The sequence below is a fragment of the Equus quagga genome, chromosome 15 (genome assembly GCF_021613505.1).
Source record: "Equus quagga isolate Etosha38 chromosome 15, UCLA_HA_Equagga_1.0, whole genome shotgun sequence".
NCBI classification, from domain to species: domain Eukaryota; kingdom Metazoa; phylum Chordata; class Mammalia; order Perissodactyla; family Equidae; genus Equus; species Equus quagga.
In genome coordinates, this window is record NC_060281.1 from 11,406,750 (window position 1) to 11,425,437 (window position 18,688).

Below are 18,688 nucleotides of genomic sequence, written 5' to 3' on the forward strand. Positions count from 1 at the left end.
AAAAATTAAATGTATATATATGTATATATATAAAGTGCATCCACACACACACACACACACACACACCCTGAAGGTTTCAGAGAAATCTCCATTAAAACATGCCTTCCATTTAATTTTATGCAAGATTGCAAAATGTGAATAAAGCAGCCCACTTATATTCTGCATAAAAGAATGGGTCTTTATTACTTTTTCAACCTAGGCTCAGTGGTCGGTGATGTATTTAATCTCATCCTAAAGAAAACTAGAATAAGAGCCAGGGAACCTGGTTGGGTAACCTTAGAAAGTCTTTCTGTTCTGCCTACCTCACAGAGTAGCTTCACAGATGAAATGTCGATAGAAAAGTGCTTTGGAATAATAAAGCAACATATAAATGCAAGATAGTATTGCTTTTGTTGTTGCTCTATGAAAGTGAACCATTAGAAATCTGATGCCAAATGTGGGCATATGCTCAGCCATACAACATGGTTTTTTGAAACCCTCATTCTGGATAATACGTCTTTTGTTTTTCACTGGTATCATACACTTCTCCACATTAAACAGGATACACTGAGCTCAGTAACATAGGGACTTTAATGCTATAAAAATAAATTTAGACTATAGAGCTGCTTAAAGACTATGTTGCTAACTTCTGCAGACTATTTTTTTAATTCAATTTCTTGGAACTCCCAAGTCATTCATTGACTTTCATATATTCAGTATGTAAGAAAAGTGCCATGTCGGGGCTGGCCCCGTGGCCGAGTGGTTAAGTTCGCGCGCTCCGCTGCAGGCGGCCCAGTGTTTCATCGGTTCGAATCCTGGGCGCGGACATGGCACTGCTCGTCAGACCACGCTGAGGCAGCGTCCCACATGCCACAACTAGAGGAACCCACAACGAAGAATACACAACTATGTACCGGGGGGGCTTTGGGGAGAAAAAGGAAAAAATAAAATCTTTAAAAAAAAAAAAAGAAAAGTGCCATGTCCCCACTCCCAGAAGGTAGCATGCAGATCCCTGTGCCACAAAAATGTCAGCTTGTGATGGGCAGAGGTTTCTGATTGGTTGGTTCATTTCCATATATCCAATAACTATAATAGTGCTGGCTAATATGTGTTAGATAAATAAAAGGTCAACCTTACTTTTCTAAATTTTGGATGTGAATTCATTCATTGATTCTTCCATTCATTCATTCATTTAATAGTGACCATGTGCTTAGTGTGTGTCCATTCTGATGACTCTGAAGGTTCCTAATAAAAAATGGGAAACAGGCAGACAAAGAAGTAATTATAGATATATTTTAACAGAGGTCTCCACAAAGTATTATGGAATCATAGAAATGAAATTACTTAATTCTATCTGGAGAGGTCAGAAAAGTCTTTCTTGAGTAGATGACAAATTGAATCTTGGAAATGAATAAGAGTTTTGACTGAGGACAATAATTGAGTATTAATTGAAGTAATAACAATGTTGAGAAACAGTTCTTCATGGATCCCTCAGGTTTCTGCAGGTCTTACTATCAAGGCACTAATTACCTTTCTTGGAAATATTTTTTTGAGGTATTTCTCTGGTAAAGAGCCTTGGGAGATAGAGATAGTGTCTCCTGGAGCAAAGGGCAGGCATGCTATCTGACCTTTATGAAATATTCAGATTCCCCAAACACAGCTCCTGTCATGTTCAGGGGACCAGTGCAAGAAAGGGTTGATGCTCTGACTACTGCTATTAATGTGGACAATAAAGCCTTTATCTTTGATTCAAGAGTCTCATATCTTCTGCCAGCAGCCATAAAACTGTGGTAGGGTTCCTTATGAGCTAGCATGCACCGTAAAAAATCTCAACCCTTACAGGTTTTGACAGTTTTGTTGATGAGGATGGGATGCTGAGGGAGACATGACTTTCTGAATGAGGAAGAATGAAGGCTCTTCAGGTGGATTAAAGAGATTAGAGGGAAGACAATGGGAATTGGTAACAAACTTGTTGACCAGATTTTATATTTAATTGAGCAATATATGTTCCTCTACGTTATTGCCTGTGAATAATGAGGAGTTGGGAAGATGGTTGCAGTCTGGTTTCCAGGAAGTAGGTTCAAAGGCTGAATGGTGCCCTGGTTGTGCTAACTTTCCTAGGGGCGGGGCAATGTGGCGGTCAGCCTCAGTTCCACCCTCTGTAACAACTAGCACTAAGCTGACTCCTGTGTGGGCTGAAGGTTCTCTTCTCTCTTTCCGTAAAGAGTTACTATGAGTGTAGAAGGAAGAAATTTGGCCAACTTTATGAGAAGAAAGCTGGTGAATCATAAGGACTTTGACTGGTTCAGTTGGGAGATGAGTGAGTGGGGTATATAATGATTGTTAAGGAGGACTAGCAATAACTAGAACTTCTTACAGCTTAGCCCATGCTGCAGTCTATCTTGCCAAACTTAGATACGATTGGAGATGACAGCAGAAGGTCTCTGAGGTTCTCTGCTGTGAGTCTTGGCTGTATACAGGAACTCCAGCCTTCTTCAGATTTCACTGGGATAGACAAACTCCTGTGAGGAAGTGTAGATGGGTAATTGACTAGTGTGTGTGGTCCTATTGCCCCAGATTGTGTTTATAATGCTGAAAGGCAACCCACCGGAGCATAAGAAAGGACCCAAAGTATTCAGGATAAATTTTATAGTCAGCCGTGCCACCTTGCAAAACTCCCTTAGCCATTATATTGTAACTGGATGAGGACTTAGAAGGTATTATCTTGATAATGGAGCACATGCAAGTCAAGCGCATTTCAGTCAGAGGGAACAAACCATGTCATCATACTGGAAACCACTGGAGCGATGGATGTTAAGTCCAGGGGTTCCCAAGGTTAAAGTAAATGGTGTTAGTAATGATGATTTTGATATCCAGTGTAGGGCTTTATATGGGGCCAAAACACTGCAAGTTCATTTGGTTGAGCCACTGAGCAGCTGCTATGCTACTTTAAATTGAAGGTAAATGTGCTTTGCTTACTGATGTGGAGCTGATCTCTCCCTCTGCGTCCCCTGATTATTCCCAACCTTCCTCCTTCTGCTACTTTAATGATAAAGATGGTTATCGGTGCCTGAAGATCATCCATCTGAAAATGCTGGGGAATTTTGGGGAGACCAGGGACTCAAACTTTTATGACTCTGTCAGATAAAGGCATCAAAGTCACCAGCCTGCTCAGTCCCACAAGAGTGGGAGTCCTGATTGAATTGATGGGGTTCGGGCAGGGTTTGCAGTGGGAAAGGAGAGCCAAAGTAACCTTGGGGTGGGGCTTTGGGCCCAATTCAATGGACTGTTGTTGCTTCCACATCTGAATGTGTGGTGAAAGTTGACATATGATGTGATTATAATTTTCTGTCCCATAAGTGCCAGAGGGGAACATTTCAGTTAGGAAGAGCTGCGTGTAGTGATGTGAACGTACATTTGGGGGTCCCCAAATCCTTCTGACTTCGTTGAGCTACAAGTCTCAAAGTGACTTTGCGAATGAGAGCTTCTGATAAAGTCAGGCAGCCTCTACCTGGAGGTGCTGCTTGGGGTTTTGGAGCCCTCACTTCCCTGACACAGCTACCAGGTATCTTTTAAAAATCAGCTATTCGCTTGCTATTGAGCTCTTGTTGAAACTGGATACCTGAGTCATGGAGGCCTTGTGACTCTCTGGCCTATTTCCATTTGGGGAGTCAACTTAGACTCAATGACTAACAAGGTAGGACAGTCTCAACAGGCTTCACTAATCAAATGGAAATGGTATATTCAGGAAAGCGGTTAGCCTATTCCCAGTGCAATCTCAGCTTTACACAAAAAAAGTAGCAGTTACCATATGCTGCCCACTCCACTGGCTAAAACAGAGCTCCTGGCTCAGTGGGGCCCCTCTGTTCTTTTCTTAACACCTGGGGCTGGTTGGATGCTGTTTTGGCTAAGCTGAGACCTCATGTCCACTGGGCTGCTGCAGTTGTGTAACCTCCATAACAGCTGTGCAGAACTGAAAATGAATGTGATTGCTCTCCTCACTCAGTAGAATGCATGGCCATTCCTGTATTTTTACTGACTCTTGGGTTGTGGTCAGTGGTCTAGCTTATTTACCTGCCATTTGGAAAACTACAGACCGAAAGATTAAAGACACATTTTTGGGGAGCTCTGGATTGTGGCAACAAGTCACTCTGCTGATTGAATCATTCGAGGCCCATGCTCTCATGAGGCCCACCGCAATCAAGCTGCTGATCAGGTCTCCATCACCTGCATGGCCAGCCACCATTGCTGCCTGATCCATCGTAGTAGTAAACATGGCAACATCCACCATCATAAAATAGGCACAAAGTAAATAACTCTTGGTTTCTGATGCAGAGGCCACTACTGCATAGGATTTGTTCAGCTGGTTGGGTCCAGGACCCCTGGGAGGAGGGGGCATGGCTGAAGTCAATACTGCAGGTTGGCTTTCTCCTGCTATTGGGAATGCTGTTGAATGTAGCCTTAATTAAATGTTTTATGACATAGGTTGAACAAATTTGGTCTCAGCATCTGTTCGACACATTAATCAGAGAGGCCAACAGAGTAGCTTAACTAATTGGAAAAGTTTGCCATAAACCAAGATGACATAAAAATAAAGAGAGGATATTATTGGGAAAGAATTTTCCACTGGTATCTTGAATTTCTGTATGTCTTGCAAGCAGAGTCACAATTGCCTTTGTTCCTGAGTTCCTGACTATCTTTTCAAGACCTTCTATATGGGAGACAGCTTTGCATGATAGAAATAATGCCTCCTTCTGTAGCAAAGGCGAAGTGTACTTAAAGCTGCAGATGAGAGAGATAGTGTCTTCCTTTGAAGCAAAAGACAGGCATGCTCATGGTCCAGCATAATAAACATAATGTCTACCTCCATTGCCGAGGGAAGATATGCTTGCTGCCCATTACCAAGAGTCGGATTCTCTGTGCTTAGGGTTCCTTTCCTGTAATGCAACACATTGCCTGTGCAAGCGTCACATGGTTCTCTTTGCTTCAGTTGGGGAATTGGGGCTCGAGAACCCAGCACAGATCCTGATCGTCTAGCTATTGCTATTGCTGTGAGTGATAAGCTGTTTTTCTTCTCTGACCCAGGAGTCTTGTGCCTTCCACCAGCGTCCATGGCAGGCTTACTTCTTAGCTCACAAGTAGGGTAAGATTTACGACCTTCAACATTCTTCACAATTAGTAGCTATAAAAGATACACCTCTAATCTCAATTGTCTAAAAGAGTTGACATTTATTTTTGTCCATATAAGGTACAAAGTGATAGGTGCTTCCTGGCATGGAATTCTTATTCAAGCAGTGATTCAAGGATGTAGGCTCCTTCAATTTTCTTTGCGTTTATCAGCTTCTAAGTTTGCCATGTGCATCTGCATCAAGCTGGCTGAAGGGGAAAGAGCATGGAGAAATGCACATGGGATGTTTTCATGGACCAAGCCTAAAAGTAGTGCATATCATTCACTTTTACATTCCATTGACTGGAACTTGTTCAAAGATAGCTCTTAGGTGGGGGCGAAATGCGGTCTAGTCCTGTGTCCATGAGGAAGAGAAATGGATTTGATGGAAAGTCTTTCCCACAGATGGAAGCTCTTTCCAGCTGACAGAAACTTCATGTATACAGACCTGAAAGTGAGGAAGATGTGATTTTAGCGTGGCTGAAACCAGAGGATGCATGAAGTAGAGTGTGGTAGAAGATGAGAGGCTAGTCGTGAATCGTCTTTTACCATAGGCTGATAGATCTCTCTGAAGGTGACTGATAGATGCTGAAGAATTTTAAAAATGGAAAAGCAAGATTAGGGAGAATATTTAGGGAGCCATAGAAATAGACTGGATGAGAAAAAAATGACAATTTTAATGAGGCCAGTGACAGGAGAGATTCGCTAGTATAATCAACATAATTATTGAGCACAGTCTAAGTGTCAAGCTTTGTGCTGGGTGTATGCTGAAATAGAACAGGTAATAAATGGACTAATTAGATATAAGTGGTAAGAGAGAAGGTGAAAGAGTAGCATCTGATGGGGGAATATCTGAGCAGAGGCATGAGGTGGGGAAATAATGAGATCTATTTTGAATTATTGAATTCTATGTGCTTGTTCAACATTTAAGGAGATTTTCCCAGTAGGCATTGTTTTTGTATAGCAGAAGCTCCTTAGAAAAGTCAATACAGAGATAGTAATGCCCAGAAAGAGATTAAAGATCACCAAGAGAGGGCTCTCACATCGTGCATATTCCATAAGTATGTGTTAATTGACGTTATTTTTTTCTTTCTTTCTCTCTTTCCCTCCCTCCTTCCTGTTACTCTTTGACCTTACCCAACACATTTTAACTTTCTTCTGATTTCTCAGGTATTCAGGCAGAGGGAACTCATACCCATGCCTAGAAAGACAAAATAGTAGCATTAGATTCAAGAAGAAATCCAAAGTAATATCAAGTGAGCACGTATTCTGCTTTGACTGAAATGGCTGAGATTGGTAGTGGTTTATACTTTAATTTCTTCAGATTGTTTTTTAATTCTGCTACTACAACAGTGATGCAAAGGAAGGTCCTAAGCTCTTTAATTGTACGTAGCATTTTGTTATCACTTTAAAAAACCCTATGTTCCTTTTTTTTTTTTTTTTTGGTTAAACTTTGCTGTTTAATAAAAAAGTATTGTTCATCCGTGAATGCTCCAAGCTAATTGCTGTTGAAAACGCAGTTTCAGGAAATAATCAGCAATAAGGAGGCCACATGCCTTAAGATTGCCTGGTTTTGTTTTCGTTGTGCCTGTTCATTTCTGCAGTCTTAGGACTGGAGGTAATAAGAAAGAGGCGTGAGCTTCTCTTGTTTACTCCACCTTCCCATGCCATCCCTGTCCCTTATTGCCTGGGTGACATTATGGGCACTCTGTAAATGCGGCACAATTTCATGATTACCATCCCAAACTGAGCCTAAAGATAAGGGACCTCATCTTCCTCTCTCACCCCCACCCTCCCAAATGCCTGCATCACAATCTGCTCAGAAGATGCAGAAATGAGAATTCTTTTCCTTCTTGGTTAATTTTTGCATATTGAATTGCCTGATTTCATGGAAACTGTGGAGGGTAGTATGTAAACCTTGTAACAGGGACCATCTGGATTCCTTTGCTGAGTGAGTTAGCGTAGAATGCTAATAAAACCAGATAACACTATGGACCGAAAAAGGGCAAGTGAGCATTTTTCTGTGTCATAGAAACAAACTGGGTCCTGTATCCAAAACAGCCACCTCACCAGTATAGGCCAGTGATTGTTTCAAGGACAGAGTGAGACAACACAAATGTGAAGTTGAGAAAGGCTTTTCCTATTTTTCCTGTTTTAAACTAGTGTTCTTGTAACTATGGTGTATTCATAGTTCTTAGTTTAGGGACAGGGGTTCCAGAGTCCAGACCCTCTGTCATTTCATATTTGGGCGAAAAATAGAACAGAGTGTTCCACTGGGCTAGAGCTGGGCTAGGGTTAGGTCTTACTGGAAAGTCTGTCCTTCAGGAAGCTGTGTTAGGGGCTGGTTGTGCTGTGTGACATAGAAAAGAAAGAAACAGCACACCTTCTTCTCTAGCCTCAGCTTTCTGGGCACAGGCTGGAAAATCAAATCCATGCTCCTCAAGTTCAGGCTATGGAGTGTGGCATCTGTATGACTGTACTTGGTAGAATCTTGTTGATACAAAGATCTAATTTTTGAATGAACTCTAACCATGGTCAGTTTATCATCACATGTAGAATTACTCAGTAGATTTGCTCTTTAGATCTTGAGTAAGGTGTCTTTTCCACAGTTATGTTTCAGAAATTAATCTTTTGAATTTTAATCACAACTAGACTGAGTATCACTGAGTTATAAGAAAAAGAAGAGCTCAGACTGCCAATAATATAAACTTGGTATTTGGATTATATCATTGTGTTGATTTCTTACTTGATTTAACAAAGTGTAACTGTTTGACTTTTCACATAAGCATGTTTGATGATCTAACAGTTGTCTGTTTTTCTTGCCTTATACTTTCCATTTCAGGAATCATCTCAGTTTTCTGGACTCCCTGAGTATGTTAAAATAGTAGAAGTTGGACCAAGGGATGGATTGCAGAATGAAAAGGTAGTTTGATATTAGTTTTACACAGTTTATTTCAAATGGTAAATCTAAATATTAATATTTATTAAGATTCTAAACATGGATTTCATATATGACATGATTATGTTTGTTCTCAATGGCTACTTGAATGTATGAATCTAAAATAGGATTTGCTTTAAGTTATTAAGTAATTTTCTATTTATGTTTCAATAGGCTCTATACAGATTTACTTATAATATTTAATGTTTTCATAGGTTATAGTTCCTACAGATATAAAAATTGAATTTATCAATCAACTTTCCCAAACTGGCTTGTCTGTAATAGAAGTGACCAGCTTTGTGTCTTCCCGATGGGTTCCACAGGTATGTAAATCCCTAATTCCTTAGCTGGACACTTAATTCAACTTTACCAAGATTTAGTAAACAATGTTGATATACATTGTGTTGTTAACCTGATAGAATGACTAATTCGATGTGTTTTTACAAAATATTAGCCCGTACACTGAGATATGATTAAAGAGGAACTCTTTTGATGAAATATATCAGTTAAGTCCTAAAAAGTTTTTTGAGACTCTGTCCTAAACATAGGTGAGTATACGATTCAATGTAATGAACAGAGGGTAAGGCCCATCCCCAGCGTCTTTTCACCACCACTAAGTTTAAGGTTCTCCTAAGATTCTGCCATCAGTGATTTCCTCTGCCTATGCTCTCTTTGCCTATCCTTCCAACATCAACAGTCACTTCTAAGAGGGTGACAGATCTATGTTTCTAGCCCTGCCCTCTCTGATAAGCTTCAGCTGGATGTGCTACCAACACCTCAAACTCAGTGGGTTCAAAATCAAACTCATTGTTGTCCGTCCTACTTTATGCTAATAGCTTAACTGTTCCCTGTGGAATCATGGACTTGAATGCTCAGTAGGCTCTCTTCTATATCTAGTCGGTTACAGACTCATGAAAAATTCTTCTTCCTCAATATAGCCTACCTGCCTCTTCTTTTCAATCCCATTGATACAGTGGTAACCCACACTCTTATTGACTAATTCTTGTGATAGTCCCTTAAATGATATTCATGGGCACTGTTTCTCCCTTTCCTTATGTATTTTGCCCATTGCTCCTAAAGTAATCTCCCAGAAATAGCAGCCTTTATAAACTCATGTTCTATATTCTTTAGAGGTTTCCTTCTCTCCACTGAAAAAGTCTGGAAACTTTGGCCCGATAATTGAGGCCCTCTATACCTGGTCCCTCCTTTCCTTTCCAGCCTGAACTCTATTTCCCCACTTCATTTTGCTGAAGCCCTGCCCAACCAAATTGCTTCTTGTTCCCTGTTTACATGTCCTGTGTCTCCATCTATGTAGCACTTTATCTGTATCTGCTTGTGTACGTCTCATTTTCTGCATTGCTCTGACATTATAACCAGATGGTGTAAAAAGAAGTAAAAAAAAAGCTTAGAAGCTTTTTAAGTTACAAGGCAAGGGAAGCAACAGAAACTACAATAGGATTAATAGTTTTAGTAATATGTCACTTTTCACAGAATCAGTATTTAAATATCAGGGTTACTTTTATTCATCTTCAAAACAAACTGTAATTTTTTCATCCCAGTTGTCATTGTTTATAATAATATATTTTTGAGAATGTCTTCTACTTATCTGCTTCCTAGACTGTACGCCTTAAGGAGGTAGTGGCCACGTCTCTCTTGTTCGTCACTGTATCCTAGTGCTTGGTGCCTTGTAAGTAGGTGCCCAATAAATCGTTGTGAAATGAACAATGAATCAGTCAGCCTGAAAAAGTAATAACGTATTACTTTCAATTCTTTGGTATGGACAAGTGACTTGCTTTTGTTCACTTATTTGGTCCTGTGTGATGAAGGCCACAAATATTTTTCTTAGGAAGACGTACATAGCTTGATGAGACTAGATGTATTTCCTTGATATTGTCGCTTTGTAAAATGCTAGCGATTATTTTACTACCTGTCATTGATTTTAAGGGAATGTGAGACCCTTTGATCATCTTTAAGTCTTCATGAACTTGCCTCTGTGTTTGATTCAGTCAGTGCTCCTTTCAGATGTTTGATTATTGTTGGAGAGATGCTGGATAGGCTGGCATAACTTGAGAGTGAGTATTAAGAAAGAGGACAGGTCGTGGTAATATTAATTGATGACCATCCAAAGATATATTTCAAGCATTATATTTTACTAGTCCTCTTCAACATACTTTTATTTCCCAATAGTTTTATGAAGCTGCCTGCAAAATATTCTTCTTTACTATTACGATGCTTCTGGTCATATTCTGTTATCATACAGTACTGGAAATTGATTGATACATTATTCTTCAGACTGATCTAGGACATACCTCGTGACATTTAGAAGGACGAGGCCAGACCTCTTTCTAGAGGGCCATGCTTCTTGTTGAACAGCTAGTTCAGAGAAAAGATGGACAAAACAAAAGGGAAGGCAGTCCCTCTGTGAGTAGTAATAGGAAAATGCCCTCTGGCCTCACATTAAGTAGATACATGTGAAGGGACCATAAAATAATCTGATTTATTCTGGGCTTGGTCCTGAGGTGAATTCAGGACTTAACCTATTGAGATTCATGAACTCTTCCTAGGCTCAAGGTATTATGGAATAAATGATGGAATTCCCCACGTAGCTCCAGAGGACAGCTGTGAGGAGGTAGAAGGACCTCTGGTATTGCGTTCCTGTCTACATTCTGCCTTGAGCTTGAGTAAGTGACGTAACCTCTTTGAACCTTGGCAGTCCCAGCAATGGCACCTGCAGTATGGGAGAGTTGGGGCACTAAGGCCTGTGAATGGGTCCCTGTGTGTGAATGCCCAGAATCCAGAGCACCTGGCTCCTGACAGTGCTCAGCAGTGTTATTCAAGTGAATGCCTGACTCACAGAGGGACTGACTGCCTTATCCTGGGTTCCATACATGCTAACTGCCTTCTCTTTGATAAACAGCCTTTCTTGTAAAGATTAAAGTAGATGTTTAGTTTACATATTTGTTTGGGCCAAATCTGAATAATGAAAGATACTAATCATTCAAATACCAAAGAATATGTTACATATTTCACTTTTAGTACTCTTCCAGTTACATGCATTCCAATCCAAAAAAACAGAAGTGTTTTGAATAAATCACATATCTGTAAAAGAGCAGGGTGCCTGAATCAAAGATAGTATGAGATTCATATTCCAAAGTTATACTGGTCACTGACTATACAATATAGCAAGTGTTTGTGAAAGGGTGTTATTGAAAATATTCCATTTTTCAAGTTGATTTTCCATAGTTGTGTTTGCGTTTAAGAATTCCCTGAGCTTGCCTCAGCAGAGCGTTTTTTATTGTTATAGTTGCAAGTTCTCTCATCATGTCACTGCTGATTTCATTGTTTTTATGCTAACAAAAAAGGCCTTAAGTCAGCAGAACTAATTCATGATGTTAATTTCTCTTTTGGAATTTTATCTCATTCTCTCTCATTTTGGAAGAGAATCTTAAGACATCAGACTCATCGAACCTAAAATAATTTCTGAGATTTGTGACAGAACAATGTTAGCGCAACAGCTTACATGTCATTGTCTGGAGTAATTTCTACTTCTTCTGAAGACTATGAGTGTGGCTCGAAATTGGAATTCTGTTAATTCTCTGCCGCTTCTTCTCTTTCTTTCCCTCAAACATAGGTCGTGGGAATAGTCCTCTAGTTTATGTTTAGATGGCTGCTTGTTCGCTTATTTCTTTTTTTAGCATTTTAAAGCTTTTTTTACAGTTTTCCTCCTACTGTTTTATTTGGCAGCAGCTTTCCAACTAAAGCAGCTAACAGAAAAGTTCCACGGTAGCAGGGTGCCATATAAAACAGGATCCCACACCTATAATATAAATGGCCAGAGATAATAAAATACCTGCCATTAAAAAAAAACGTTCTTTACAACTTATCTGGAAAACATTTTCCTTAGAGTGACATATAATATAAGGACATTTGAAATGAGTCCAGCTAGCCTCTCACTTCAATGGAACAAACAACAATGACAGCAGAAAGAAAACGTATTTATAAAAACAGAGACGATTACTGCAACTTTGGAATGTGGCCTCTTCATAGGAAGCTATTTAAATCATTATAAATACAATAATTTAAAAAAGTGAACTAGAATTTTACATTCATCTTTCATTTAACCATTTGGTTTTAAACATTTTCATTCACATGAGTGATTAAAGTGAACATCATTTATTTAGAAATAATACATTAAACATATACAACAGTGTATGTTTATATATGTCATATCCAAAGTCTCAATTATAAATATTTACTCCCTGTTTAAATTAATTTGTAACTGTTGGAATGGGTGGGTCACAAGTCTTGACATGTCTGCGAGGGCTAGAAATAGACTTTCTCTATAAAAGTAGAAAGAAATATACATAAAAGACGGTAAGGATTATTTACAAGCCAGTCTCACACTTAGAAATGAGGCCTAAGTACAATGTAAGCAAGGAGGAACGTGTAAACTTTTCCCTACCCTCCTTTTAGTGTGTGATACAATTAATTCTTTATTGGTAATGAAAACACAGTTGCTAGGTTGAAGTTTAAGATTTAGATTAATGTTGATGAGTTGTAGGAGGCTGTAGCTTTTGCTGCTGAGCCCCTTCCTGGCTTGTCTTCCTAGCTCTGCTCTTTTTGAGGGGGATCAGTGTGTGCGGAAGAGGCAAAGAAGGGGGTAATTTAGCAGAGTCATTGGTTGTGTGTGTGTGTGTGTGTGTGTGTGTGTGAGAGAGAGAGAAAGAGTGAGATCGTGTACAAATCCACAGAACCCTCAAATTCTCTTGCTTATGAGGCACAGTTAACTGGCAGGATAATTGTATCATCTGGGAAGTGTTCCAGGAGGAGTCTCATCCATTATTACACTCTAGATGAGTTGGCCTCTGCCATCTCCCCAAAGAGGATCCTGGTGAGATTTACCAAGACCACAGTGCCCATATCATGGAGTTACAGGAGTCCTTTTACTCAGATAGGTGGGGAGGAGAGCAAGATTTAATCTAAACTCCCTTCAAAGGAGGCTGACTTCGAATGCTCAATTCTCGGCTTAGTACACTCTTTTCTACACACTAAGATGGACTAACTCTCAGTTGCCATCCTCCTGGGTATTCTTACACTTTCCACATGTTATTTCTCTGATAGAGGTGGATCTGTTTAATTATCACTGTCAGCGTTAGAAACCAGCCAGTTGAACTCACCCAGACTAGTCATTGGTGAAGTTTCCATTTCCTTGTCTTTTTTCCTGAATTGGTAGGCCAGGAACACACAGGAGAGCTGCTCGCTTGTGAAAAGGTTTGCATTAAAGAAGTTTAAGAGTATATTTTCTTTAGCAGTAGTTTCTAAGTCTACCAGGCTTGTTTCATTTTTCAACTTATTTGAGCATGTTGAATTTCTTACATGGCAAATAATAATTGCTGCTTTGTGTTTAATATTTGGTCTCAGAGAGGAAATAAAGATACTAAGTTCTTTAGTAAATGACCTAGGATGGTTATTGAAAGTTAAATAGGGATAAAATTGTGCTATGAGAGCTATATCCACATAGGTAAAATGTTAGCTCTTCGAGAAAATAGAAAGCAAGCATACAATATTTTCTAACTCATTTTGTTCCCAGCATTTAATGGCGTGAACCATAGTCTCTTTAGATTGCTTCAATAAGTCTGATGTTTTTTCATTGACTATGTAGCTTGTGGCAAATATTCAAGCTGTGTGTTTGTGCAAATGTGTGTGCATATGTGAATTTAAGTATGTGCAATTGCCACATATCCCTGAAAGCTGGTAGAATTAATACTGGTTCTTTTGATTATCTGCATAACAAATAATTCCAAAATTTTGTGGTTTTAAACAATAGCAACCTTTGTTTTTGCTTATAGTTTCTGGGATCAAGATTTCATGAATGGCTCCGTTGGGCACCTCTGGCTAGAGGTTTCTCAGAGATGGTGGTCAGAGCTGGAGCAGCAGGGGCTAGAAGGCTGGGGCAGCTGGGGGCTGGCTAAACACCTCTTTTTTTTCGTATGTTCTCAGAGCCTCTCCCTGTGGTCTCTGTCTGGGCTAGTTTGGGCTTCCTCACAGCCTTAGACATTAAAGGTGACTCAGAGCTGCAAAGGTGGGCGTTCCAAGAGGCAGGCAAAAGTGTTATGCCTTTAATAACCAAGCCTAGTACATTTGATAGCATTACTTTTCCATACTCTATTCATTGAGATAGTTACAAAGGCATCCGGTTTCAAAGGGAGGGGACAAATGCCACCTCTTGATTGGGGAATGCGTTTCAGAAGAGCACATGGAGGCAGAAATATCACTAGAGCCATTTTTATAATCTGTGACACTTAATGTTTCTAAAACTGGTCTAGTACTTAATCTAGTTATGTGCTTTTTCTTCCTAATAATTAAAGAATAAATACAGTTGATAGAAAAACAGGTTCTGCATTCTGAAACACCCAAATTCCAAAAAAAAAATTAAATATTTTAGCACTGTCAATGCTGCTAATTCTTCCCACTCCTGCTCGCTCTCTTTCCGAAGTTGTTTTGCCTCACATGGGGTTCAGGTTGGTATTTGAGGGAGAGGTGTGTTCCCTGGACAACTTAAGAGATGAGGGGAAGGCACTGCATCCACAGCCCCCTCCATGTCTTTCTCATCCTCACCTCTGGTTCAGGCAGAAATGAGGTGGAAGCTGGTAAAAGAGTAAAACGCATTTGCCTTCATCACCGCTTCTGCCCTGGAGTGAAGCCAGCTTCCCCCTAAATACCGATTTCTCAACACGTAGCCCAGGTTAGAGAGGAGGCCACAGGAGGGGAGACTTACCTCCTGCCAGAAGGGGATGGAAGGAAGAAGAAAAAGCCAGGAAGAAGAAGGGAAAAGGTAGAGCTTGCAGTTTCGCTCCACACCCCAAAATCCCTGCCGTCCACTCTGAGAGCAGGGAGCACACACGGCTGCGGGAATCGCTGCCTTCACTGTAGAATATGTTGTTTCTAGATCCCCGTGAAGCTGTGCCTTCCACATCTAGACCTGCTCAGCAGAGTCCTGACTTCTAGACTAACACTTTTTCAGAGAGTCGATTGTAATCTATTTGTCATGTACATATGATTCAGTTCAATGTGTGAAATTATTTAGGAAATGCCTGCTTACTTTCAAAATGATAAAGGGCAGGAAGGCCTTTTTTTTTTCAGAGCAATTGTCAATGTCCTCAAGAAATGAAAAATGCAATTAGATTTTTGTTGCTCTTTCTTAGCACAAAACACCCTGCATTTATTTTAAGTTGCTGTGTTAAAATGTTTCCCTAAATTTACAGTGAACATTTTCTTCTTTTAAATGAAAATAATCCCATGCCTTCTGAGTACTAACTCTCTACAATATGGCGGTGAATCTGGTTTATATCCTATATTAACGTTGCTGCTAAATTAGTGGGCATTGCTATAACTTTACAAATAATGGTCGTGTAAATTCCTGCATTCCTCTGATCAGGGAGGGGGCGGGGGGAGGTTTGCTTAATCATTTTCTGTGTTTTTAAGCAGTGATTATCCTGAATGGCAATATTTTAAAGTTGTTCCTTTGTACAATTAGATCATTGCTACTATTCTCACATCGGACAAGCAAATTGCCTAAAGCACATTCTCAAATTTTTAAAACACATTTTGTGTCTCTCAGAAAAGAACATGGAATTATAAAAATGGTTATTTGGTTAGAATAGTGGGCACTACATTTTTTTCTTTCTGAACTTGTTTAAGCTTATACTTTGTGATAAAATTGGAAAAAATATGTATTGTTAACATTGTACATATTACTTAGCATTCAACAGCAACTTATACTCTAGGTAAGATGTCATTTCACTACTGTGTCCAATGCAAAAGCGAAGCTTATAATTAAGAGCAATAATGTCAACAGTTCCCCTGGTTAGATTTTTTTATCTTTTCACATTGATGGTATAATTCAATATTTTTTTGGACTTTTTTCCATGAGGTCCAAAGCTATAATTATACTCAAAGATTTATTACGCTTAGCATGCACTGCTTTTCTAATTACTTAATTTGATCAATTACATTTTGACGAACAAATTGGGTATTTTTGTCCTTATTATTGAACAAATTGGGTATTTATAAGACGTTATCTGACCTTTTATTCAATTATGTTGTTTATCAAATTTTCTCTAAGTTTTCCCATGAAAGAAAGAAAGAAACTTTCCAAGCCATTTTGATCATATTAAAATTCCATTTGTGTATCTGATTAAAATTATCTTAAAATTTGGTCCTGTGGGACTATCTGTATGTGTTGACAGTTGAAAGGTCTGTACATAATATAGTTGCATAAAAGCTGAATAGAGGTACAGTTTGGCACAAAAAGACATTGGTCTAACTTTTTAATGGGCTTTTCTACGTTACTCTGATTAGTTGGTTGACAGACATTGCCAGTCTTACTTCAGTGTAAGCGCATCCCATTGATGTGGCTCCTGCCAAGCCTCCTAAGTGCGGTCCGCTTTAAGGGAAGCCGAGGATGTCCTGAGGCCTAGACTGGAAGGAACGAAAGGACTTCCAGTGAGCCTCAGGTATGACTCGCTCACGTGGAGAATCACGACCATTAGTGAAAACGAGGTTTAAAGTTTAAAGTGGTAAGAGATTACATGTGAACTGCTTTGCTCCTCAGTTTTAAGTCTGTCCAAGTGGCACCTCTTTTCAAATTCATGATCCTTGTCCCTGAACTGTGAAAATGAAAATATCATAGCAGTTATTTTTAAATAGATTATGATTTTAAAAGACATATTTTTGTTAATATGCTTATAAAGAATTGTGCTTTCTAGTTAATTTTTTTAAAGAAAAATTTTTGGGCACACATACGCACACCACATATACACTAATCTAAAATTGCCTGGTTAGATTGTTGGAAAGCTCTCTAGGAGTAATATGTAGGAAACATAAAGAACGAGATAAATCTGAATGCTAAAAGTAATATTGCTTTCCAAAAATCACATCAAACAATAGGTAAGTTTTATATTTCAAAACTTAGACACTGAGACATATATGTGCTAACGTTTCACTTCTTCCACATTTAATAAAATAAAAGGACTAGTAGTGTGTATTTTTTCACTTAGAGTATACCTGTAAGTAGAAAACATATTTTATAAATAATTTTATCTTATTATACTTAAAATTTTATCCAAATTCATTTAACTTGAATATTTAATTTATAGAATTAACGTTTGATTAGAATTATACTTTTTTTAGGAGAATAGAATTTTTTCTAACATCCGTGAATTTCAGATATTTGTTCATTGCTAATATATAGAACATTCTTTGAAGGATGCTGTTTGTTTTATGAATGGCTTGGACAACTTCAAATTTGTAGCTGCAAAAGTTCACAGGTTATGGTTTTAATTTTTCTAGGTACTCACATTCAAGTTTGCCTTTTAAAATACATAATTAAGTACTCTTTGAAATATCAGCATGCTGAAGCAAATTCATTCCAATAACTTCAGAGCACTAATACCACTTACTCCAGATCTTCTTGTCCTGCTCTGATGTGGGATCCATTGACAAATTGTAATACTACTCTTAGTCAAGACCAATGCATTTTCTATTGAATCAGCTTATAGTATGTGTATCAAGGTCGTAGGTTTCCTGAGCTTTTGGCAACATAATTGTATCTGTGGTTTAGATATAACAACATATGAATTTTCTGATGGAACGATAGAAAATCTGAGACATGACTCTCTCGTTTATCATATGATTTGCCAAAGTATTTTCATCTCTCTGTGCCTTGGATCATTTCCATTTATTCATGTACCCATTTATTGCTTTTATTGTATCTCTATTAAAAAGTACATTGAATTCTTTGTTGGATTCAAAAATTGAATAACGCATAGTCACTAACAATAACCATAATATCTATGTAATAAGCCCCAACTGTAAAGTTTAAATGTGTAATGGGAATAAAACCACTAAAAAAATTAAAACTCATGCAAAGAGGTTTTAAAGTCAAGTGAATAAATGTAAATGAGTCACACTAAAATAGAAGCTGGTAACTGTAATATGTTAAGCAGCTTGTCATTGGTCACTCTGGCTAACCTTTTAAAATTCAGCCTTCTGTGCTGCTTACCAAAACAGAGACCTCCAGATGCATATGATGGCTGAATCACTGTAGCCATTGATCACACAAGCTGTTACAGTGATGGCATTTCTTGTACGGTAACAAGACCCTTTTTGCGATAGGCTTTTCTTATTGCCAGTATTTTATTGCCAGTGAGTGAGTCTCCCTCAGACAACCCAGGCTTCCTCTCTCCTCATCAGTGCAGCTATCCACTGTGAGCAGAGGCGGCTTACACAAGGAAGTATAGGTGTAGAGGGAAACTCCATTTACAGTTAGGATCAAATGAGTGCAATTAGATACAGTATTTTAAAAATCACTTGTGCTTCCATGCATGGGAAATAACGACACGGGCAATGTTATTATGAAACACAGAGGCATGATATATGAGAGGCAACACAGTTGAATGGAGAGAAAATTATACTGGGAGCTTTGAGACTTCTTGCCCCTACTTCAGAGTGATGTTGGGAACATGATTGTTTTGACAGGGGAAGACCAAGAGGGTGGTCACAAAAGGCGTTGACCTGAACAAAGAATGGCGAATGCATAGTTG

The 18,688-nt window shown here is 38.8% G+C and overlaps 1 protein-coding gene across 1 annotated transcript in view; it reads left to right on the forward strand.

The window, feature by feature from the left end:
* Positions 1 to 18,688, forward strand: part of HMGCLL1 (3-hydroxymethyl-3-methylglutaryl-CoA lyase like 1) — a 152,380-nt gene that overhangs the window by 32,349 nt on the left and 101,343 nt on the right. The window contains exons 2-3 of the mRNA XM_046640555.1: positions 7,989 to 8,069; positions 8,300 to 8,407. Of these exons, the coding sequence (XP_046496511.1) occupies positions 7,989 to 8,069; positions 8,300 to 8,407 (189 nt within the window). The remainder of the gene's footprint in view (positions 1 to 7,988; positions 8,070 to 8,299; positions 8,408 to 18,688) is intronic.